The 24,654-nt window shown below is 38.3% G+C and overlaps 1 protein-coding gene across 2 annotated transcripts in view; it reads left to right on the top strand.

Annotated features, from left to right (window-relative positions):
* The first annotated feature begins 636 nt into the window (after window positions 1-636).
* The window catches only part of LOC136252193 (uncharacterized), a 39,765-nt gene continuing 15,747 nt past the window's right edge, over window positions 637-24,654 (top strand). Inside the window, exons 1-3 of one of the 2 annotated variants that reach the window (XM_066044585.1) lie at window positions 637-782; window positions 20,199-23,557; window positions 24,295-24,438. In XM_066044585.1, the coding sequence (XP_065900657.1) occupies window positions 769-782; window positions 20,199-23,557; window positions 24,295-24,299 (3,378 nt within the window). In that variant the 5' untranslated portion in view covers window positions 637-768 and the 3' untranslated portion in view covers window positions 24,300-24,438. Of the gene's footprint in view, window positions 783-20,198; window positions 23,558-24,294; window positions 24,439-24,654 lie in introns of those variants that run through there. The other variant, XM_066044584.1, reaches the window with a different exon arrangement.

Here is a 24,654-nt window from a genome sequence, read left to right as displayed (position 1 = left end):
CGTGGTAGGGCCCTGGGAGAAAATGGGATCTGATTTTATTCCCTTAGTGGTGGAATGCTTTAAAGTCTGGACTCCCTTTGCTTTGAAGATATTGCGGCCACTGGCACAGGTTGCCAGTGGACTTTCAGCATACCTGTTGCTACCAATCTGTTGTAACCATGTATCATTGTAATTCTGTATATATGCTGTAAAGTAAATAATAATGATTGCCAACCACACCAGCCCCCATAGTAGTGTCAAGTGGTGTAGCTAGTATGTTCCTCCTAAACTAGTGAAGAATCTGCTTCAGCAACTTTTGTTGCATTATGCAGACAAACAATTCCTGAGGTATTGGGCACTTCAGAGCATTGTTGTTTAAGTTGATAACAATCCCCTTTTCCTTTAGTTATAGTAGCTATTCCCCTGCTTGAAGTCGTATAGCTAGTCATAAACAGGAAATTGTAATTATAGAGAAATGGGTGAATTTTTCTACTTACTCTATATTAGTTATAACTGAATAGAAAAAATCCCCCCATTTCCCCATTCCTGTTTTTTACTCGTTTCTCGCTCCCGTTTCCCCATTCCTGTTTTTTACTCGTTTCTCGCTCCCGTTTCCCTTTTCCTCGTTACCACTAGCTATAAATAAAGAAATCTCAGTGTCGGGCCGGCACGGCCAATCCCATGTTTTTTAACTAGGTAGTGGTAGCAATCCAGAGCGGAGTTCAGTCGAGTGGAAGTCAATTAACAGAAACTGAGCGACTGTCCATAATTTCTCAGCACCTCGCGAGCATGGCTTCTGCAAGGTATGTGCAGTGTTGCTTTTTTGCGGGTATAGCTAATCTTGTTGTGTTGTGATTAATAGCTACCATAGATAGTATCAAGGCACACGGTAGTGTGTCGTGCGGCCCAAGAATCCGGCGCGTAACACCCGTGAGTATATTGACAGGAAGAAAGAAAACGCAATCTTCGCACCTCCGTAGCTCTGTGATTCATTGATGAAACAAGACGATTTTTGCTGTAGACATGCCCTACAACTGCAGCACTCCACATTCCAAATTTGAGCGAAATCGCTTCACGCGTTCCCGAGATATGCGACTTTCAAAATTGGCTCAGTTTCTTCGGGTTTTTTCTTATTTTTTCTTTTTCTTGTCGCACACTTACAAAAACTGCTATGAAACGCGAACGCCACATCCGATTTCCTTGAAATTTGGCACACAGAAGGGATATAACGGCGCATCTCGGTACCAACTTTGGCTGGAATACGATAAACAGGCAAAGAGTTATGAGCGATTATTCACGAAAAATAACACCAATATGTTGTCACGCCTACAGGGTAAACCGCGTATGGGAAGAAGCTGAAAATCGGTGGGTGAATAGGTTAACTATTGAACCTCAAACCTTTTGTAGTTTGAAAGAAATCAAGCTAAAAGAAACAGGAAGATACAACGAAAAAACCAACAGTGTGTAACAATTACGCAATCGAGATTAGCTAATAAAAAAAACGACTGCTTGCCACGCCTACCAGATAAACCGCTTGGGGTAATGCTTTGAAAATCGTTGTACAGATGGAGTAATTATCTTAGAAAGGCTCATCAATGGTGTAGAAGAATCAGACTTAAAGCTACGGAGTTATAACACGAAATCCAACTTGGTGCAGCAAGTGCGAGATCGAGATACTCTAATAGAGCAGTCATCCTAATAGAGCAGTCACCCTGAAGAGAATTCAAGAGATCAGCTAGAAACAAGAATCCTGTATAGAGATCAGCTACACACAAGTCACCCTGTAAAGAGATCAGCTATAGAAGAAGTTCCCTTGTAGGGAGTTCATGCAACTATGGAAAGAGATAGTTCAGCTAGAAGAAATCACCTTGTAGAGTTTAGCTACAAAGAAACCACCACGTAGAGAGTTCAGCTACAAACAAATCGCCCTGTGGAGAGATCAATAGAAGAAGTTACCTTGCAGAGAGTTCAGCTACAAAGAAACCATCATGTAGAGAGTTCAGCTACAAACAAATCTCCCTGTAGAGAGATTAGCTAGAAGAATTTACCTTGTAGAGAGTTCAGCTACAAAGAAACCATCATGTAGAGAGTTTAGCTACAAATAAATCTCCCTGTAGAGAGATCAGCTAGAAGAAGTTACCTTGTAAATCGTTCAGCTACAAACAATTCAACATGTAGAGAGAGCATCTAGAAGAAGTCACCTTGTAGAGTGTTCAGTTACAAAGAAACCACCATGGAGATTTCTGTAATCAATATATGTATTATATATATAATTTGTACATTTACTGATAAAATATTTAAAGTACATCTACTTCATCTTTTCTTCTTCCTGTGGTAAAAAAAAGATAGGTTAAAAAAGCCGGTCCCAAAGCCGGCCATAGGCTGGCTTTGGGGTATACAAATACAAAAAGAAATGAAATCTAATCCAAAACAGCCAAGCTGTAAAAAAGTGTGCGGCCCTCAAAAAGGCTATGGTGAAAAAAGATGTGAAATCCAAGGTGGCGGCCAAGAAATGGCTGTGATGATAGGTTAATTTTTTTATTTTTTTTTTTAAGAAAGAAGAACCGGCCCAAGTTGGCACTCCCATCCACCACACTCTACTCTGATGGTAGGTTAATGGTAAAAATTTTAATAATGACAATTCAGGTGAATTTTGTGCCAAGACCAAGCGGCACAAAAATTCACCTGAATTGTCGTTATTAAAATTTTTACCATTAACCTACCATCATAGCCATTTCTTGGTCGCCACCTTCGATTTCACATCTTTTTTCACCATAGCCTTTTTGAGGGCCGCACACTTTTTTTACAGCTTGGCTGTTTTGGATTAGATATATACTATCTATGTAGCTACGTAGCGGAAAAGGCGGATACGGTCGGACGCGGAAATTTTCACAAATACACTTTTACAGTTATAAAACAATTACTTTTCATACTTACGTTGTTTTTGCAGCAGCATTCGCTTCCAGACCCAGGCGTCAATTTTGTCATAGCGCTTATACATTTATGAGCGCATGCGCGAAGGATATACTAGTGCTCTAAAGACCTTATGTGACTGGATTTTGGAAAAATGATCCAAATTGCACATTAGAAGTTTCGAGATAAACGGTTTTAAAGAATTCAAGCCAGCATAACTCTCCAAGGATAGCAAGTACGTGTATGAACTTTACACAAAAGATGCATCAACAGGCTATTACCTTCCAGGCCACTTCCAGTACTTGTAGCTGCTTGTGGAGTTTCCCGCCGAATAAGACAGAAAATCTGAGCAGTTGGACTAGCGAAGTAGTATCACAAGTGCTCACAAAGGAGTAGAGGGTGGAGGTGGCGGGGTAGCGGGGTGGGCAAGGATTAGACCTCAAAATGGAGGCAGACCTCGATCGGAGTTCAGAGACGAGATTACAGGGCTGTGCTGGCTCCTTAGCGGCTGATATGTAGCAAAATCCACAGACAAACGTCTGGCCAGCATTATCAGGCTGTCCACTAGTAAACCACTGATTCTTGCCAAGCCAGGTCCTTCACAAGGACTGCCACTCGAGCTCTAGACACCACCCAGAAAGACGTCTGTTGAAACCAGCCTAGAGTAGTTTGAGTGGTACTAAGTGTCAAAACTACTAGTACAATAGTGTAGCTGTCCAGTGGAGGTGTTAGTTTGATTTTGCCTAATGTGCGATTTGGATCAGTTTTGTAAAATCTGGTCACATATAGTGCTGTACACGTGCTCTAGAAATCTAATTTAGTGTCAGAGATTAAGCTGGCATGTCCCAACCTAATCTCGTAGGCCAGGTCCTTGAAACCCTCAATACTTGGTATAAGCGCCTGCGCCTTATACTAAAGGGCGTAAGGTTGTGGATTTAGCCTACTAAGCTAAGTTGCATGGGGCATACAAGCTAATCTCTACATTTATATAACTCCGTATTGAGTTTTATGTGTACAACATTATAATGGTCTTTGACATTCTGTGGAAGTGCTGGTCTAGTCCTTCGCACATGCGCTATAAATGGATAAGCGATATGTGACAAGATCGTGACCCTGGTCTGGAAGCGAAGATTGCTGTATAAACAACGTTAGGTATAAAAAATAATGTAAAAGTACTTTTTGAAAATGTCCGTGTCCGTGTCCGCGTCCGATCGTATCAACTACCCATACATAGCGAGGGGTAGGTAACGAGCCAAAATCGTCTACGAAATTTCAAAGATGACTGCCCACATTTCATATTTCAAGACAAATTTCAGTTAAATTTTCCGTAAATCCAGTAATTTCAAATTTAGTAAATCCGTAAATTTTAGACTTCGTAAAATTTCGTTACATTTTACCGATTGTCAAATTTAATCTTTCAAACTGCATAAATTTCAGGCAATATTTCATCTTTCAGAAATAATTTCACACTACGAAATTTCAGGTCGTTACCTACCCCTTGATGCGTAGCTACATATACAACGGGCCTAGCTTGGCAATGGGTGTCTGGATGGAAAATTAAGCAATTTCACCAAGTGGTCATTTTAAACTGTTAAGCCACTCTAAATAAATTCTCACTAGCTTAACTACCAAACTAAGTACTTTAACTACAAAACTAGCTACCTTAACTACAAAACAGCCTTAATTAATAACTTAGTTCAACTTAAACTTGTATTAATATAATTTTTTGTATTAGCGTTTTACCCCTTTAGGGGCTTTGCTAATTAAAAAATGAAATGAAATGTGTCACCTCGTTATAGACCACCTCCTAAAACCACCTCTTTATAAAGACCGTGTTACTTTCAGGGGCGTAGCTATACCTAGTCTCGTGCCCAGACCCCACCGACTACGTTAACGGAGTGGGTGGGGTCTGCGCACGAGACTAAACTACACCCGGGCCTGCATGGGCACAGGCCTGGTGCCTAGTCTCGCGTAGCCAGATCGCTACTTTTCTTTTTGTGTGGGCGTTTGGAAAAGTAGGGTCTGGTACACCTGCATTGAGAATTCTGTGTAACGTTCCACTGCAGTCAGGGTGAATGTTGATTGCTGCTGATTGGCGAAGCCCTAAACTTCTTAGACCTGTTAAAAAGTGAGGCTGCGTACCATTCTTTTGTGTTGCAGCTGAAGGGCGTGCGTGACGCTTTTGCAGGTCTAAGAAGTTTAGGGCTTCGCCAATCAGCAGCAATCAACATTCACTCTGACTGTAGTGGAACACATTACACAGAATTCTTAATGCAGGTGTACCAGACCCTAATGACCATATCCAAACAATCACCAATAAAGCTAACCAAATCAATGCCTTTATTTACAGAAACCTGCGCCACTGTCCAAGCACTGTGAAATGTAACTGCTACAGAAGTATGGCCAGACCAGAGCTTGAATATGCATCATCTGTATGGGACCCCCATACCTTAAATAATATTAATTATATAACTTTGCGTGGGCGAGATCAAAGGAAAAGTGTACTTTGAATTTCATAAAGTACACTCTCAGCCGGCCAACTGCTTCATCGACCACAAAGAGTGCTTTATTCATTCAATAAAGCACTCTTTGCGGTGCAATAAAGCACTCTTTGTGGGAAATATAGCACAGTTGCTCACGTGCCTTAGTGTAGGCTAATAGCCTACGGGGCTCACGCCAGTACGACTAATCACCAAGCCGGTGAAGGCTGATAGTCTCGCCGCACTGAGTGATCAATCACCCCAGCCATTACAAGTTCCACCACTGGATTGCTTTTATAGACATACCTAAATGCTTCGATGATGGGTGGGAGAAGGTAACGTTGCTGTTACGTTTGTTAATGTAAACGGACAAGTCCTGGAGATATCACGGAAATACTTCACCATGTGACTCACAATAGAATCAATTGTGGGTTGCGAGCAAAACCTGCCAATAGATGCAATGAACGTCTACTGTGCCAAACTATGGTGAAATACGCGTGCATTACTTTGTTTAACTAGTTTGTGTGCATTCAGGCTGCTAATAGTTCGTGCAACGCTTGTTAATTATGAGTCCTAGTGTATGGTGAAGCTACACGACTAGAAAGTTCCATAAATCATTTAAAGCATAGCCTTGCTCGTGCTATAAGAAAAATAAAGTACGAGGCCGCACGCCTCGTACTTTATTTTTCATATAGCACTCGCGGCTATGCTTTAACATATACTAAAATTGAAGCAGTACAAAGAAGAGCAGCCAGATTTTGCCTAAATGAGTTTTCATGTCACTCTAGTGTTACTAGCATGCTAAGCACACTCAACTTACCTCCTTTACAACAAAGAAGAGAGAGAGCTGAACTTATAATGATGTATAAAATTATTAATGATCTTATTTATATCCCCAAAGATTACTTTACCCCTAATGATTCACGATTAAGAAAAGGATACTATAGGCAACTGACGACAAACATTGACTCGTATAAATTTTCCTTTCCCCCCTCTGTGATTAAACTTTGGAACCCCCTCCCCCCTATATAGTTAATTCCCCTTCCCTGGATAATTTTTGTAACAACTTAAGTAATTATATCTGTGCGTTATAATCATTTGTGATTTCTGCACAGTAAAAACAAATAATAATAATACTTTTCCTATGCCCACATAAAAAGAAAAGTAGTGGTCTGGCTACGCGAGACTACCTGGTGCCCAGGTAGCAAGCCTGGTAATAGCAGCGGTGCCTGCCAGGGCGCAGCCGTATTTTATACACACCTATATATGCACTTGTTATCTTTTTGGAGCGTCTTGTAATACTTTCCATAATAGAATCATCAAAAAAAATTGCGTATACTTGAGTTTGTCAAGATTCCACCGTCAATTTAGTAAACTTCTATGTAATGCCCAGCATCACGTGTTAACATTTTAAGATTTGAGCGTGGGTTAAGTCATGCAATTGAACGCGAGGTCAAACATGTGCTGCAATTTGGTGGAACCACTCAGTGGACAACAGTACTGGATATAAAGTAATTGTTTTGTTAGATGAAAGATGGATATAAAGTCAATTCCCACCCGGTTGTGGTGCCTGTCTTACTGGAGGTAGGACTAAAGAGGATCATTATTCATTCAAGCTTTCTCAATGTTAGCATGCTAAAACACTCAAGTAGAGAAGACGGAAGAGTGAAAAAAGAGTCAATGTTGCGGAGGCTCCAACCTTGGACCTTTCTTGGGAGTGAGACTTTTTACAAAGGTGAACAATGGAGATGCAGTGCTTCATCCACACACATGCAATTCAACAAATTTATATTATAACCAGCACTTCAGGATGTCATGACATTATAATAGCATGGCCTCCTTGTGCTAGTTATATTTGAAAGTGTTTGCACATACAGTTACACCCTTGAGAAGTTGTGTATTACTAACTACAAGTGTAAAATGTTAATAACTGCAAGGTATGTGTCCTAGCTACATTACGATTTCCATGACAACCGTGACTGGCTCACGTGATCCGCTGGAGTACACATTTCAATAATAATCTTGTGTATCTATGAGATGTCAACTCAACATGTCCACACAGGTTGTAGCTATCTTGCAGCAACAAAACCCCAGGAATACAAATAAACAGAATCACTAAACTTCACATTTTATATCCCGCCTGGATTCCCAGTGAACTTTCAAAGTTCCAGTACACTGCTTGCTGTCCATATACACTTAGTCATTGTCTAAAAGGAATCAGTCAATCACCATTGGAAACTCCGACTGCCAAACGAAAGTTTGAATGAGAGATCATGTGACTGCTGAAACATAGGATAACCTGGTGTGCGCCGCAACCCACTTAGCCTCAGGAAGCCTTTAGTAAAGCAGCCAGTATCGGAAAATTTGGAGAGTGAGGTTTACTTGTAGGCGTGAGAATACAAATGTTGGGCATGAGAGCATGAGATTGAAGACCAAATTGTGAGAATCACGCCTAGGGCATGAGAGTTGGAGCTTCTGGATGTTGGGGCTGGAGTTGTCACTGATGAAGTATTATGTCTATAAAGCGCAGGTAGAATAGTGAAAAAGAAGTCCCACGGAGGCTAAGTTAGTTCATCATTGTTTAGATTTAGCTTCTATATTTTTCATGCAGCAGTATATCTTAGTCTAATTAATCTGCACAAACAGCAGTGCATAGTGTAGCAGCTAGCTAGGTACATGTATGCACTTTTAAACAGTTTTCGAAAGTAAATGTGCAATAAAGAATCCACAGAGATGGGCTCACATTTCTTGCTAAATAGTTTGCATGGGGACAGTTGAACCTTGTGCCTGGGAAATCCAGAGAGCTAGCTATGCCCCTGGTTACTTTAAAGTCTAAACAAGAGTTCATAATATTTGTATGGGGGAGAGTGTCTAACTCTCAGTATGGCCTGTACAAACATCCTGCACAAAGTTCACCAAAGTTCACCTTTCATCAAATCAACACCTTCACTGGGGGATAGAAAACTGTTGATTGGTGTTGATGAAGGCAAAGCCTTTGTTCTGAAATAAGGCTGAGTTATTACTTTACACAGGGTGTTTGGTGAAAGCATTCAAGTTAGACACTCTCCATCTTACAAATATTATGAACTCTTGGTCTAAATACTGTAATGCTGCTATCTTGTTTTAGAGTGCACCATGTAGTCTGGTGCCGCTCACCCTTTCACAAAAAAGTAAGGGTCTGGGGAAATACAAATACCAAATCATTTCAAAAGAAATTCAATTAGACAGTGCATTTACTACTTGTGACATCAGATGATTGCCCTTCAATTCGAACAAACGCATTGCGTTGCCAAGGCGATTTATGTGTGAATGTCATTGGCATGCATTAATTGGCTACCACCGAATCTGGGCGGTAGAAATGATTTAGTATCTATATTTCACCAGACCCTTACTTTTTGTGAAGGGGTGGGCGGCACCAAACTATTCATCAAGATGGTCTTATTGATTAATTCTACACCACATGCCTAGAAAAGTCAGATTATCTCGAGGATTATCTGATTTATACAACAGCTTGGCTGTACAAAAAAGACATGTCCACAAAATTAATAGTAACTGGTGACTAAAGGAGGAGCTAATATCTAGTGAGGCCTGTTTACTACCTGTAATTTACAAAACTATATTTTAAAAGCTGGTCCTTTATCAATGACTCATGCAGTCATGTTACATTCCTAATTCACATTGACTACCTGCTAGTAATTTCGGCTGCCTTATTCAATAGAGGAGAGAAAAAGGAAGCCAAATTACTAGCTAATTAGAGGTAATTACAGGTAATTAGTTAGGAATGCAGCAAGACTGCATGAGTCAATGGATAAGATTTTTGTAAATAATTATTATATTAACATTCATTTCTTGGCCTCACCAGATACTAGCTCCTATTGTCACCAGTTACTTTTAGTTCCATGGAAATATCTTCTTTTTTTTTTTTTTTTTTGCATGGGGCACTGTTGTATCATAAATCAGATAATCACTTTGACTTTTCTAGGCATGTGACATACAATTAATTAATAAGACCATCGTATGGGGGTATATACACTCTAAAACAACAAGATAGCAGCAATGTAGACATTGAAACAAAACACAATGGAGAACTGATCTTTGTTAACTTTTAAAGAGGTAACTACTAGGTGAAATTGTTTAATTTACCATTCCATGCCACCATTGCATTATATTCCACCATTCCAGAATCCAGATGCCCCATGTGACGCTGTTAATTAATTAGTATACGGTAATTGACACACAACATAGAATACATATAGCTATCGCATACAAAACAGCTCCTGTCAGTGTATAATTACAAAGCTAAACCATCACAGTGACTACTGACCAGCTACTCAATTTAAGAGCAAAAACTTTCAGCTTGCCTTTGAAATGTCATTAAAGTAGCTATGATGATCCATAAAATGTCACTGATACAAAAATGGAATCATGATGGAAAACATTCACAAAGGGTCAGCCAGCTGTAAAGTTAGCAAGCTAACACCGTTTCAAATAACAGGGCAGCTGAAGATTTGTCTGACAGCTGTATTAGGGTGACTGTTTTATTAGAATATCTCAATCTTGATGTGGTTATAGCTAGTGTACATTAATTTGTTGATGTACGGGCCTGGGCTCGGGTAGCCCGGGTTCTGGCTATGCCCCTGCTGAGGATGACTATAAAGAAGTGCTTGCTACATTAAAACATTATAGTGAACAATGAGGTAACAAATTTATCCCCTGTAATGTAAAAAGTTTCTTATTAAGCACTATATCCAACAGTAGTATTGTATAGTAAGGATCATGGAAGTTAGCACCTTTTCACAAAAAAATATTATTTAGAAATTAGCCTTACATTTTATGGTGCCTTGGCAGTGGTCAAGTCCAAAAGTGTCTTCAGACGCTTCAATTAGAATTTTTGCCAACTAATTGATTGATTGACTTAGTGACTGAATAACTAGCCAATACCTTCAGACAAGCAATACTTGATAGTTAATGGGTAAGGCTATGAACTTGATCTTTTTTACTGATATATAGATGTCAGACTGGTGCCTTTTGGCATGCCACAGTAGGGCAATGCATGCATCATGGACTCACATAGTCCTCCTTTGTGTCCTATTTCTTCTTGCTGACAGTGTAAGGTGTTGAATTGCGGTAGTGCACATGGACCCCCAGTGAATCATTTCCATGGTGACTATACTGATTAAAGAGGGACTTCTCCTACTATTCAAAATATTTATGCTGAACATACAGTAGCTGGAAACAAAGTGAAATAAGCAATCCACTAATGGATAGTTGGCATGGGGCACACATTCAGATGAAAATATTAGTCTGGCACCCCTCTTTTGTTTGATGCAGCATGCTTCACAAGTCATAATCAAGTGGACAAACAAGTAAAAGGAAAATTTGTAGTTTTAAGTTTGATTAGGGATCATAGGAATAAAAAGTAAAGAAACAAGTTATACTGTAGACAGATATACTAGTGGGCATTTAGTCCATAATTTAGTCTAGCCATAAGCCCATAACCGTCCATGACTGAATTCGGGATTAAATGTCCTCCAGTATACTGTAGCTCTGCAGGTGTATAAGCCACCTAACTTGTTTCCTATAATCCCTAATTGAACCAAAATTCCAAATTTTTCCTTCTACTTGTGTATATTTCATATTAATTTTGTTAATAATTAAGTTTACACTGAATGTGCAAGTTACTTAGATGGGTTTGACATGGTTACATAGAATTGTCTTCATTATTTCATTACTCAAGAAAACAACATAAGACACATAATTATGTGCAAAATAAAGCAACAAAAAGAGAGAACTGGAGGTGTCTACGTCATAAAAAAAATCTTTGGTATAGAAGTACTTTACAGTACTATTATCTATATAAATGAAATGGTTATCCCTATCTCAATAAGCCTTACAGTACAACAATATATCTAGATAATCACTGTGTGGTTTAGACTGATGACAACTCAATGAATAGTTGTTGTATTCAACCCAAAAACGGTACCAAGATTCACATGTAAACCCTCTTATGTGTGCCATATCTTTATGACAGATTTGTGAGTGTACAATAGAAACAAAGGGATTTAGCCAATTTTTGAAGGCTCGTATCTCAAAACTCATTATTCTCAAATTAGGTATGTGGACTGGAAGGCATTTCAACAACAAAGTTGTCTTGTTCTAAGCATTGAGCTATATGTATATATTATGTTGTGCTTCCTGGTAATAACCAGCTTCTTGGACCACAAGACACCCAACCGTGTGTCTTGATTCATGTACAGTAGATTTGCTGCTTCATTGCTGAGCTGGACAATGATGTTGACTTTGACGAATGCTTCTATATGCAGCTTCTATCTTCATAAGCTCATTGTGAGTGAATTACTTACATGATGCAGTCTGCTTTGCTGTTTTAATTCACCTCAGCCACATTTTACTTTATCACTCTTTTTAAAATGGCATTGAAAAAATTGTAAAGCACCTTCAGGAGCACCAACACAATCTTCTTCATGGTGTATGGAGTATAGGAATAGTACAGACATTATGTGATCATAATTTGTGTGCTGGTAATCTCACTTCTGCAGCCTATAAGAATGGTACTGAGCTATATGTGCAGTAGACAAGACTTATTGCATTTATCAGAAAGAAGTTTTCTCCTTGATTTACAAGGGTACACACTGTAAAATATCTCTGGGCGTCTTTTCCATAGCTGCTTGTCATCAGCATCAAGTATACCACTGGTGACCAAAATTATAAACTGCGATGTATATACACTAAATAAAACACATGATCACCATGTGCACAAAAGCACAAACTGCATGATGCAATACACACTACTATAACAGCTGAAACTCTCTTAAAGGATGCTCCATATATAGGACATGTACTAGAATCCAATAATGTAGGGGATTGGGAATACTCCTCTCAGTAAATTTTGAAAATCATGATGTTCAGTGAGAGCTACAGAGCTATTTTTAAGGGGTACAGCTACTGAAAACCTGCATGGAGTCAGAAACTCAATGTTAACACTCTGGCAATACCATACTTGTGTGCTGTCTTTTACAGTGCATGTAAATCTTATCCCATCTTCTCATCGATCAGACATGTCAAGAGCTGCATGCTCATATGACTTTTAAAAAAGAACATGAGCCAATTGTAGTTTTGGCCATGAATCACAGTATGAAAGATATAGATAGTTGCTTAACTCCTATAAAATAGCTTTAAAGAAAATAGTGTGGATTCAGTGCACCAGAAACTATTTTACACATGACACAAAATTACTACAGTTAAGTATTTCCTTCAAGTCTTTCATAAATCATAAAGTTTCTCACAAATAAAAATTGGCCAGAAACCAGCCTCACAGTGCCTTCAAGGCACCTTGGCCGTATTGGTTAGGTATAAAACCAAGCCCAAAGAGCCTTCAGTATGACTTCCAATAAGCCAGTACAACTTTCTTTCAAAAATAAATTTTCTACTGCCGTGGCTGATTGGCTGACTGACTGACTGACCAACCAACCGACCGACCAACTGACTGATTGACTGGCTGATGTCTTCAGTCAAGTATTTAATATCTAATCAAAAACAGCCAAGCTGTAAAAAAAGGTGCGGCCCCCAAAAAGGCCATGGTGAAAAAAGATGTGAAATCCAAGGTGGCGGCCAAGAAATGGCTGTGATGGTAGGTTAATGGTTACATTTTAATAACAACAATTCGGGTGAAGTTGGTGCCAAGACCAAGCGACACAAAATTCACCTGAATTGTCGTTATTAAAATGTAACCATTAACCTACCATCACAGCCATTTCTTGGCCGCCACCTTGGATTTCACATCTTTTTTCACCATGGCCTTTTTGGGGGCCGCACCTTTTTTTACAGCTTGGCTGTTTTTGATTAGATATCACTTCTTTTTGTATTTGTATACTGCAAAGCCGGCCTATGGCTGGCTTTGAGCCATTTTTAACCTATGTGTTTTTTTTCTTTACTACAGGAAGAAGAAAAGAACTTAAAGAAGAATTTTAGTGCTTCAATTATTTTTGATTTTATTAGTAATTATACAAATTATATACATATATTTATTACATGCCCATTATGCCCCACAGAATATTTTTTTGCAGCTGATCTCTCTACTGGGTGACTTGAAATGTAGCTGAACTATATACAGGATGGTTTCTTTGTAGCTGAACTCTCTACAAGGTAACCTCTTCTAGCTGGTCTCTCTACAGGGTATTTTGTTTCTAGCTGAACTCTCTACAGGTGATTTGTTTGCAGCTAAACTCTCTACATGATGGTTTCTTTGTAGCTGAACTCTCTATAAGGTGACTTTGTCTAGCTGAACTCTCTACAGGGTGATTTTTTTGTAGCTGAACTCTCTGCAGGGTGATTTGTTTGCAGCTGAACTGTCTACATGATGGTTTCTTTGTAGCTGAACTCTCTACAAGGTGACTTCGTCCAGCTGATCTCTCTACCGGGTGATTTGTTTCTAGCTGAACTCTCTACAGGTGATTTGTTTGCAGCTAAACTCTCTACATGGTGGTTTCTTTGTAGCTGAACTCCCTACATGATGGTTTCTCTGTAGCTGAACTCTCTACAAGGTAACTTCTTCTCTACAGCGTGATTTGTTGTAGTTGAATTCTCTACAAGGTGGTTTGCATGAGGCTGAACTCTCTACATGGCGGTTTCATTGTAGCTGAATTCTCTACAGAGTGATTTGTTTGCAGCTGAACTCTCTACATGATGGTTTCTTTGTAACTGAACACTCTACAAGGTGACTTCTTCTAGCTGATCTTTCTACAGGGTGAATTGTTGTAGCTAAACTATCTACAAGGTAACTTCTTCTAGCTGATCTCTATACAGGGTGATTTGTTTGTAGTTGAATTCTGTACAGGTGGTTTCTTTGTAGCTGAACTCTGTACATGATGGTTTCTTTGTAGCTGAACTCTTTACAAGGTGACTTCTTCTAGCTGAACTCTCTATGGGGTAATTTCTTTGTAGCCGAACTGTCTATATGAAGGTTTCTTTGTAACTGATCTCTCTACAAGGTAACTTCTTATAGCTGATCTTTCTACTGGGTGATTTGTTTGCAGCTGAACTCTCTACATGGTGGTTTCTTTGTTGCTGATAGGGACCCGCCGATTATGCTGGCATAATTATGAGCATAATAGGTGTCTGAAGGCATTGAGCATAACGCTAGCATAATAGGTAAAATATTTGTGTAATAGTATGAATTCTTGCTTATCAAAATAGCTATCACAGAAAGATTGATATACTCTAATAGAACAGTCAGTAACTCTAATAGAACAATCACATAGCTGACTGTTCTATTAGAGTATATCGATCTTTTCTGTGATACGCAATTTGACAAGTAAGTTTGTGCTTCAGCCACTTATTATTTATCCATAAATTGGAAATTATTAGCAGAGCATGAGAACTGAGGCATAAATAATTGGGCATAATTTGAGCATAATGGGTAAGTATTGAGCATAAATTTAAGCATAATAGGTAAATTTTTGAGAAGTGCAGCATAGCATAATAGGTAAAATTATGAGCATAATCGGCGGGTCCCTAGTTGCTGAACTGTCTACAAGGTGAATTCTTCTACCTGATCTCTCTACAGGGTAATTTGTTTGTAACTGAACTCTGTACAAGTGCGTTTTTGTGGGTGATCTCACTGCAGGTTGATTTGTTTGTAGCTGAACTCACTAAAGGGTGATTTTGCTTGTAGCTGAACTCCTTGCATTGTATCTAGTTTCTAGCTGATCTCTCTACAGGGTGATTTGTTTGTAGCTGATCTCTCTACAAGTTGATTTGTGTATAGCTGATCTCTCTGCAGGTTGATTAATTTGCAGCCGATCTCTCTACAAGGTAATTTGTTTGTAGCTGAACTGTCTATAAAGTGATTTATTTGTAGCTAATCTCTCTGCAGGTTGATTTGTTTTAGCTGAACTCTCTACAGGGTGATTTACTTGTAGCTGAACTCCTTACATTGTTCCTAGTTTCTAACTGATCTCTCTACAGGGTGATTTGTTTGTAGCTGATCTCTCTACAAGTTGATTTGTGTGTAGCTGATCTTTCTACAGGTTGATTTATTTGTAGCCGATCTCTCTACAGGGTAATTTGTTTGTAGCTGAACTCTGTACAAGGTGCTTTTTTGTAGGTGATCTCACTGCAGGTTGATTTTTTTGTAGCTGAACTCACTAAAGGGTGATTTGCTTGTAGCTGAACTCCTTACATTGTGTCTAGTTTCTAGCTGATCTCTCTACAGGGTGATTTGTTTGTAGCTGAACTCTCTATAAGGTGATTTGTTTGCAGCTGAACTCTCTACATGGTGGTTTCTTTGTTGCTGAGCTCTCTACAGGGTGTTTTGCTTGTAGCTGAACTCTCTACAGGGTAATTTGTTTCTAGCTTATCTCTCTACAGGTTGATTTGTGTGTAACTGATCTCTCTACAAGCTGATTTGTTTGTAGCTGAATTCTCTGCAAAGTGTTTTGTTTGTAGCTGACCTCTCTTCAGGGTGATTTGTTTCTAGCTGGTCTCTCTACAGGGTGATTTTTTTGTAGCTGACCTCTCTTCAGGGTGATTTGTTTCTAGCTGATCTCTCTACAGGGTGATTTTTTGTAGCTGACCTCTCTTCAGGGTGATTTGTTTCTAGCTGATTGCTCTGTAGGTTGATTTGCTTGTAGATGAACTCTCTACAGGGTAACTTGCTTGTAGCTGAACTCCTTACTTTGTGTCTAGTTTGTAGCTGATCTCTCTACAGGGTGATTTGTTTGTAGCTGAACTCCTTACATTGTTTGTAGTTTCTAGCTAATCTCTCTACAGGGTGATTTGTTTGTAGCTGATCTCTATACAAGTTGATTTGTGTGTAGCTGATCTCTTTACAGGGTGATTTGTTTGTAGCCGATCTCTCTACAAGGTAATTTGTTTGTAGCTGAACTATCTATAAGGTGATTTGTATGTAGCTAATCTCTCTGCAGATTGATTTGTTTTAGTTGAACTCTGAATTTTTTTTAACTTATCTCTGTACAGGTTGATTTGTGTGTAACTGATCTCTCTACAAGCTGATTTGTTTGTAGCTGATAACTCTGCAGGTTGATTAGTTTCTAGATGATCTCTCTACAGGTTGATTTGTTTGTTGCTGATCGCTCTAAAGGTTGATTTGTTTGTAGCTGAACTCTCTGCAAAATGTTTTGTTTGTAGTTGATCTCTCTACAAGGTGATTTTTTGTAGCTGACCTCTCTTCAGGGAGATTTGTTTCTAGCTTATATCTCTACAGGGTGATTTTTTGTAGCTGACCTCTCTTCAGGGTAATTGTTTCTAGCTGATCGCTCTACAGGTTGGTTTGTTTGTAGCTGAACTCTCTACACGGTGATTTGCTTGTAGCTGAACTCCTTACATTGTGTCTAGTTTCTAGCTGATCTCTCTACAGGGTGATTTGTTTGTAGCTGATCTCTCTACAAGTGTGTAGCTGATCTCTCTGCAGGTTGATTTGTTTGTAGCCGATCTCTCTACAAGGTAATTTGTTTGTAGCTGAACTGTCTAAAAGGTGATTTGTTTGTAGCTGATCTCTCTACAGGGTGATTTTTTTGTAGCTGATCTCTCTACAAGTGTGTAGCTGATCTCTCTGCAGGTTGATTTGTTTGTAGCCGATCTCTCTACAAGGTAATTTGTTTGTAGCTGAACTGTCTAAAAGGTGATTTGTTTGTAGCTGATCTCTCTGCAGGTTGATTTGTTTTAGCTGAACTCTCTACAGGGTGATTTATTTGTAGCTGAACTCCTTACATTGTGTCTAGTTTCTAGCTGATCTCTCTACAGGGTGATTTGTGTGTAGCTGATCTCTCTCCAGGTTGATTTGTTTGTAGCTGATCTCTCTACAGGGTGATTTTTTTGTAGCTGACCTCTCTTCAGGGTGATTTGTTTCTAGCTGATCTCTCTACAGGGTGATTTTTTTGTAGCTGACCTCTCTTCAGGGTGATTTGTTTCTAGCTGATCTCTCTACAGGGTAATTTTTTGTAGCTGACCTCTCTTCAGGGTGATTTGTTTCTAGCTGATTGCTCTACAGGTTGATTTGTTTGTAGATGAACTCTCTACAGGGTTATTTGCTTGTAGCTGAACTCCTTACTTTGTGTCTAGTTTGTAGCTGTTCTCTCTGCAGGGTGATTTGTTTGTAGCCGATCTCTCTACAAGGTAATTTGATTGTAGCTGAACTATCTATTAGGTGATTTGTACGTAGCTGATCTCTCTGCAGATTGATTTGTTTTAGCTGAACTCTCTACAGGGTGATTTGTTTCTAGCTTATCTCTCTACAGGTTGATTTGTTTGTTGTTGATCGCTCTAAAGGTTGATTTGTTTGTAGCTGAACTCTCTGCAAAGTGTTTTGTTTGTAGTTGATTTCTCTACAAGGTGATTCTTTGTAGCTGACCTCTCTTCAGGGTGATTTGTTTCTAGCTGATATCTCTGCAGGGTGATCTTTTGGAGCTGACCTCTCTTCAGGGTAATTTGTTTCTAGCTGATCGCTCTACAGGTTGGTTTGTTTGTAGCTGAACTCTCTACACGGTGATTTGCTTGTAGCTGAACTCCTTACATTGTGTCTAGTTTCTAGCTGATCTCTCTACAGGGTGATTTGTTTGTAGCTGATCTCTCTACAAGTTGAATTGTGTGTAGCTGATCTCTCTGCAGGTTGATTTGTTTGTAGCCGATCTCTCTACAAGGTAATTTGTTTGTAGCTGAACTATCTATAAGGTGATTTGTTTGTAGCTGATCTCTCTGCAGGTTGATTTGTTTTAGCTGAACTCTCTACAGGATGATTGCTTGTAGCTGAACTCCTTACATTGTGTCTAGTTTCTAGCTGATGTCTCTACAGGGTGATTTTTTTGTAGTTGAACTCTCTACAGGGTGATTTGTTTCTAGCTTATCTCTCTACAGGTAGATTTGTGTTGATTTGTTCATTGCTGATCGCTCTAAAGGTTGATTTATTGCAGCTGAACACCCTGCAAAGTGTTTTGTTTGTAGCTGATCACTCTAAAGGGTAATTTATTTGTAGCTGAACTCTGTCCACAGTGACTTGTGTGTAGCTGAATTCTGTGTAACTGAATACTCTAGAGAGTGACTTAATTGTAGCTGAATTCTCTACACAGTGCATGACTTGTTTATAGCTGAACTTTCTTCAGTGTGGCTTGTAATGTTCTGAATCTCTATAGTGATATATTTGCTTAACTCTCCACATGGTGACTGTCTTCTTGCTGAACTGTCTATAAGATTAACTGTTTGCAGCTGAACTCCCTACAGAATAACTTGTGATGTAATAAAATTCTATAATGGAATAAATAAATTAGCCGAATGCTCTATTAGGGTGACTGTTCTATTAGAGTATCTCGATCTCGCATTTGCTACACGGAGTTGGCTTTCGAATCATAACTCAGTGGTTTGTAATCCGATTCTTCTGTACTACTGCAAGGACTTTCAATGAAGATTATTCCAGCTATACACCGATTTTCAGCTCATTGCTCTAAGCGGTTTGCCTAGTAGGCGTGAAAACTAATACTTTTTTATTCATAAAAATCGATCGCGTAATTGTGACACAGGTTGGGTTTTGTGTCATATCTCCGTGGTCTTTATCTCGATTCCTTTCAAACCACCAAAAGGCACTCCTACGATGGTTACTCCATCTACATAGCAATTTTCAACTCATTCCATGAAGCGGTTTACCCTGTAGGCGTGACAACAAATCGATCTTGTTTTACGCGAATAATTGGTCATAACTCCTGAACCATTCATCGGATTTGTACCAAAGTTGATGCTAGGATTCGCCTTTGGACTCCCTTTCTGTGTGCCAAATTTCAAGGCGATCGGAGTACGCGTTTGCTTGTTACAGCAATTTTTGCAAGTGTGCGAAAAGACGAAGAAGAAAAAAAAAAAACGAAGAAAAAAAAACGAAACTTTGGCAGCTCGTATCTCGGAAATGGCTGGAGCGATTTCCTTCAAATGTGGAATGTAGACTCCCTTGGCTGGCGGACAACTGTGTAGCAAATTTGGTTCCAATCAGGTAAGTGATCACCGAGATACAAAGGTGTGAAAATGACGTTTTCGTTCTTCCTGTCAATATACTCACGGTGTGGCGCGCCGGCTTCTTGGGCCGCACGACACACTACCGTGTGTCTTGATCTGAATAACAGCTATATAAGACTACATGGCTTAAGTGTCTTGTGGCATACCTCAATGCATACAATGCATGCATCACAGATTTATAGTTTTGTTCCCATATACTTTTGCTGACAGTGTATGGTGTCAATTCATGGTAGCATGTGATGGCTTCCCTATGTGTTTGTAACGGAAATTAATTTTTCCTTATTGACTGGATTGGTTGCAGAGGTGCTTCTCGTACTGCTCTTAACCATTGAAATAAAAGTAGTGAATCAAAAAGATCATAAAAAAAAAAAAAAAAACCTTATAACAGGAAATTCTTGAGGGACGAAACTTTAGTGAAACTGTGCAGAAGTACAATTTTTGCATTTTTTTTAAATTCACGAAGTCTAGACAATGATTTTGTTAATGTAATAGCTATGTGTATAAACCCAAACATTTCAATCATATTTTCATTCAGTTATCATTAGTCGTGAAATTCGTGAAAGTTTCATCCCTCGAAGATTTCCACCTATACAGTAGTGAAACAAGGGAGGTCACCTACACCTAAAGATATACTAATGGAGTCCACTAGTATATCTTCAGGTGGAGCCGACTTACACATTTGTCAGTAGGACTGATGATCAATTAATATTGAGATCATTGTGCTTTTATTTTTATGCTTGTACTAGTAGTACGAAAACTATACTCTATGACATTAAATGTTCTTTACGATAGTAAGGTCATGTTTGCTGCTGCAATTTGGATTTGTTTATTAAGTATCAGCCAATGTAAAGTGATAACAGTCAACAATGATGGAAATAATAGTACTAACTGTTGCATACAGGGAGAATGTTCTTGTGGGTCATTTTCAGATGCCTTGCAACACCTTGAAAACCATACAATTATCAACATCACTTCACAATCAGTTCCATTACATGGTCGTATTAGCATTGCAAACTTGAATAATATCACAATATTTGGTAACGATGCTACCATCGCATGTAACAACTCTGGAATTGTCACCATTATATATTGCAGCAATGTTGTCATTAAGGGAGCTACATGGGACCAATGTGGCAACACTACTACTATATATGGAATAGGTTTTGGAAGGTCTTCAAACATAACTATCCATTCAAGCACATTTCAATTTTCTGGTGCATGTAATGCAGTTTTTATGTTTGTTGTACCTGGTTATATTGAGATACGAAACAGCAGTTTTCTTTACAATCATGTCATCAACCCATCGAGATGTTGGTTGTACGGTAGCTTATTTATTAATGACTACAACTATGATATAGGCACGTATATAATTAATATTGCTAACACAACATTCTATCACAATGGAGTATTCAATAACAATGAGTATCGAACTCAAGGTGATAGTGCACTGCTCCTGGCAATCACAGGAAAACGTAATGTTATTGTTTACATAGAAAATTCTACTATATCCACAAGTGGCAGTTTGGGCACTCATTTCTTGTTTGGAGACATAGATAATTCAGTGGTACAGCTAAACAGGGTAACAATTACAAACAATACTCAAGGAGGTTGTATATTAAGACTGACTTGCACTCTTCTAAGCTTACTAATTTCATCATCTACCTTTGCTTATAATGACTATGGGTCATTGAAAATGAATCTGGATGCAGCCAATGCTACAGTTGAGTTGGATAGGGTGTCAATATATCACAATAGGGGAATATACATTGAACATTCTTTATTTGGTAATGATGGTGCTGATGAAGGTGTGGGAATATTTTTGTCGGTTTTTAGCGTCCGTTCATTTATTAACATTTCATCTTGTAACATTTACAACAACATTGGTGGAAGCCATAGCATAGTTTATGTGAAAGTATTTACTGTTTCACAAGAGGCATTTATAGTATCATCCAACTTCACTAACAATGTTGGACCTGCACTACATATTTCATTGCCAATGATCAACTTTGAAGGGTTAATAATCTACCAAGACAATTCAGCAGAAAGTGGAGCAGCAGTTTACATTGAAGATAATACACAAGTTGCTATAGGTGAAGAATCCTCAATAATATTTATCAACAATAGTGCATCATTACATGGTGGAGCTATTTATGTAGACTTACCACTAAATTGTCCTCACCATGGTGTGGTGTTTACCAGTTTACCAAATAACTCTGATGTTTTGTTTATTAACAATTCTGCTGGAATCACTGGTAACTCAATGTATTTCAGTATTCCAGAATCATGTGATGTTATTAGAGATTACAGTGATAGCAACTCCATTGTTTACATACCGCACAAGTTTAGCTATTCTGGTTCCGGTGGAGCTGAAATAAACACTTCACCTTATCAGATAAACCTATGCTCATCACTGGGATGTAATTCTGATAATACTAACAACTGCTTTATACAACATGGAAACATGCTGGGTCAATCAATAAACTTTAATTCAACTGTTTGTGACTATTTCAATAATGTCGCTGAATCAGTGCAGTTTACCATGAAATGCTTAAACTGTAATGGTACTTACAGGCTGCACAATGGTAGAGCTCTTGTACGTGAAGGATTATCTGAAATCACAGTGGTATCTGTTGATAGTGACAGTGATGTGCTTAGTAATGCTAACATTACCATTATTATGTCTTCATTTCTCTCCCCCGAATATAAAAGGCTCAATGCAACTTTTTCATTAGAGTTGTCATCCTGTCATAGTGGATTTTCATTTGACACCAGCTCACAACAGTGCACCTGTTATAGCAATACTAATATTATACAATGCCTGGAACAATACACTGAAATCAAACAAGGCTACTGGTTTGGTAATGTTATTGGAAGACGTACAGTGTCACTGTGTCCTCAATATTATTGTGACTTCAGCTCTCGTATAGAAACTAGGATAGGATATTACAGACTTCCAGTCAATCAAGATGATCAGTGCAGTCCACACAGGAGAGGACCAGCTTGTGGTGAATGTAGTCCAGGGTATTCATTATCATATGACACTCCTAATTGTGTTAGTAATGACAAGTGTTCTGCTGGAATAACGGTACTAGTGGTAGTGTTGACAATGTTGTATTGGATTGCAGTGGTAGTAGTCATATTTGTTTCGATATACTTTATTAACAATGCACCTATAGGATATGTTTATGGTATCATTTACTACTATAGCATAGTGGATATCTTGTTGGGTAATAACTTGTACATTTCTGATGGACTGTTTCAGTTCATTTCCATTTTATCAAGTTTTGCTAAACTGACTCCACAGTTTCTTGGAAGACTTTGTTTTGTGCATGGTCTGAGTGGAATTGATCAACAGTTTATTCGCTTCTCTCATGCAGTGGCTGTATTTCTTTTAGTGGCAGTTGTTGTCATTGCTGCAAAGTGTTCCTTAAATATATCAAAGCTTGTTAGTCGCTGCATTATACGTGTTATTTGTCTATTACTGTTACTCTCCTATACTTCATTAGCCACCACTTCACTTCAGTTATTGAGGCCACTCTACTATCAAGATGTCAATGGTGTATATGTGTACTTGTCTCCATCAACTAAATATTTCAATGGTCGCCACATTTTTTATGCTACTGTAGCATTATTTATTGAAATATTCATAGTGCATGGTCTTATATTGTTCTTATTGTTTGAGTCATTTCTTAAGAAGAATTTCAACTTTGTTAAAGTTAAGGGGTACCTTGACCAGTTACAAGCATGTTACAGAGATGGATACCACTGGTTTGCTGCTTACTATCTTGTGTGTCGACAAGTGATCATTTTAATAGTCTACATCAACACCAACTATGACACTGCATTGTACTGCTTACAGACTTTCTGTATCATCACTGTTGCCATTCATGTGTGGATTCAACCGTACAAGAGTACAACCCTCAATGTGATCGACACAATGATCCTATTGACAATGGTGTTAGTTGTCAACTTGAATGCTTTCAGTTTCTCAAGATCTTCAACCACAGCAATTGTTGCAATATTGATGATTTTTCCATTTCTATTTGAACTATTGGCTATTCTGAGGAGCAAACTGTATACTTTTGTGATAGAGCAGCACCAAAAGCAAAAGAATTCTTACAAGAAAATGAGGGACACCAGTGACAATAAAGGTGGTTATGATGCATAGTAATATAATTTGTATATTAATGCATACGAAAGTACATACATACATATACACAGTCTAGATATTAACAATATGCTTTAATGCTTTGTTATTTGGACAAAATGCACATAACACATATGAGGTATATACAACGACACACTTATGCATATAAACTTTGCTTAGTTAATCACTTTATGTAATAGGAAATTGTAGCAGGACAGACTCTTTTGCCAACAAGCATTATCCTCAGTTTACTCTTGTCCATTACTAATGTACTTGCAAATTTACAATTTTTTCTTTGCCAATGCCTTCTGTAGAAATTTCTCTAAAGCTTTACCTTCCAAAACGTTTTAGCTCTACAGTACCGTGACCTTGTGACACCTAGTTTTTTAGTGCCTTTGATGTTACTTTAATATTAATTTTGTGACTGAATTCTGGAAAATCAACTACTGTATATGGTCACACATAAAACTATTAAAATTTTCGTATTTAACATATATAGTGCTATTAATATCAGAAAATAATTCTCAAAAATTAATAATTCTAAAAGTTTCTGGTATTTATGGATTATTCTGGGTCACTTATTGCTGTATTCAGGAACTAAATATTTGAAGTGTCAATATGGGAGTGATTCTCCAAAATTTGGTTACATTTATAATGCATTTTCAAAACATATATGTGTATGTAATTTATGTCAATAACTGATAGAAGTGTAAAGTTATATAGTTCCATTTCTTTACACAGCGTAACAGAAGATGAGGCCAAAGCAAGCAACAGTGCCTGACCACTAACTACTATGCATTACACATTTTATGCATTCACATTTTTTTGCTTATACAATTGTTATTTGTGTTTTTACTAGTACTGTATAGTAGGGATTAGAGTGTACCAATATAAATTCGGTATCAGTATTAGACCCAATATCACGATATCAGTAATATCAGAAATTGGTGATATTTAAGTATACTATATTTTACTTAAGTACTGTACTTGTTTAGTCTTGATTTTGTAGCACTGCTAGTAAAGCATGAGGCTTGGAATGCTAAACGTTTTCAGAATGGCCAAAGATTCATCTCCAGAGTAAGCTGTGTTTCAGACCCTTTC

This window comes from Dysidea avara, chromosome 4 (genome assembly GCF_963678975.1).
Source record: "Dysidea avara chromosome 4, odDysAvar1.4, whole genome shotgun sequence".
In the NCBI taxonomy this organism is placed as follows: Eukaryota; Metazoa; Porifera; class Demospongiae; order Dictyoceratida; family Dysideidae; genus Dysidea; species Dysidea avara.
Note: the sequence above shows the minus strand (reverse complement) of the source record. Positions and strands in the feature narration are given on the sequence as shown.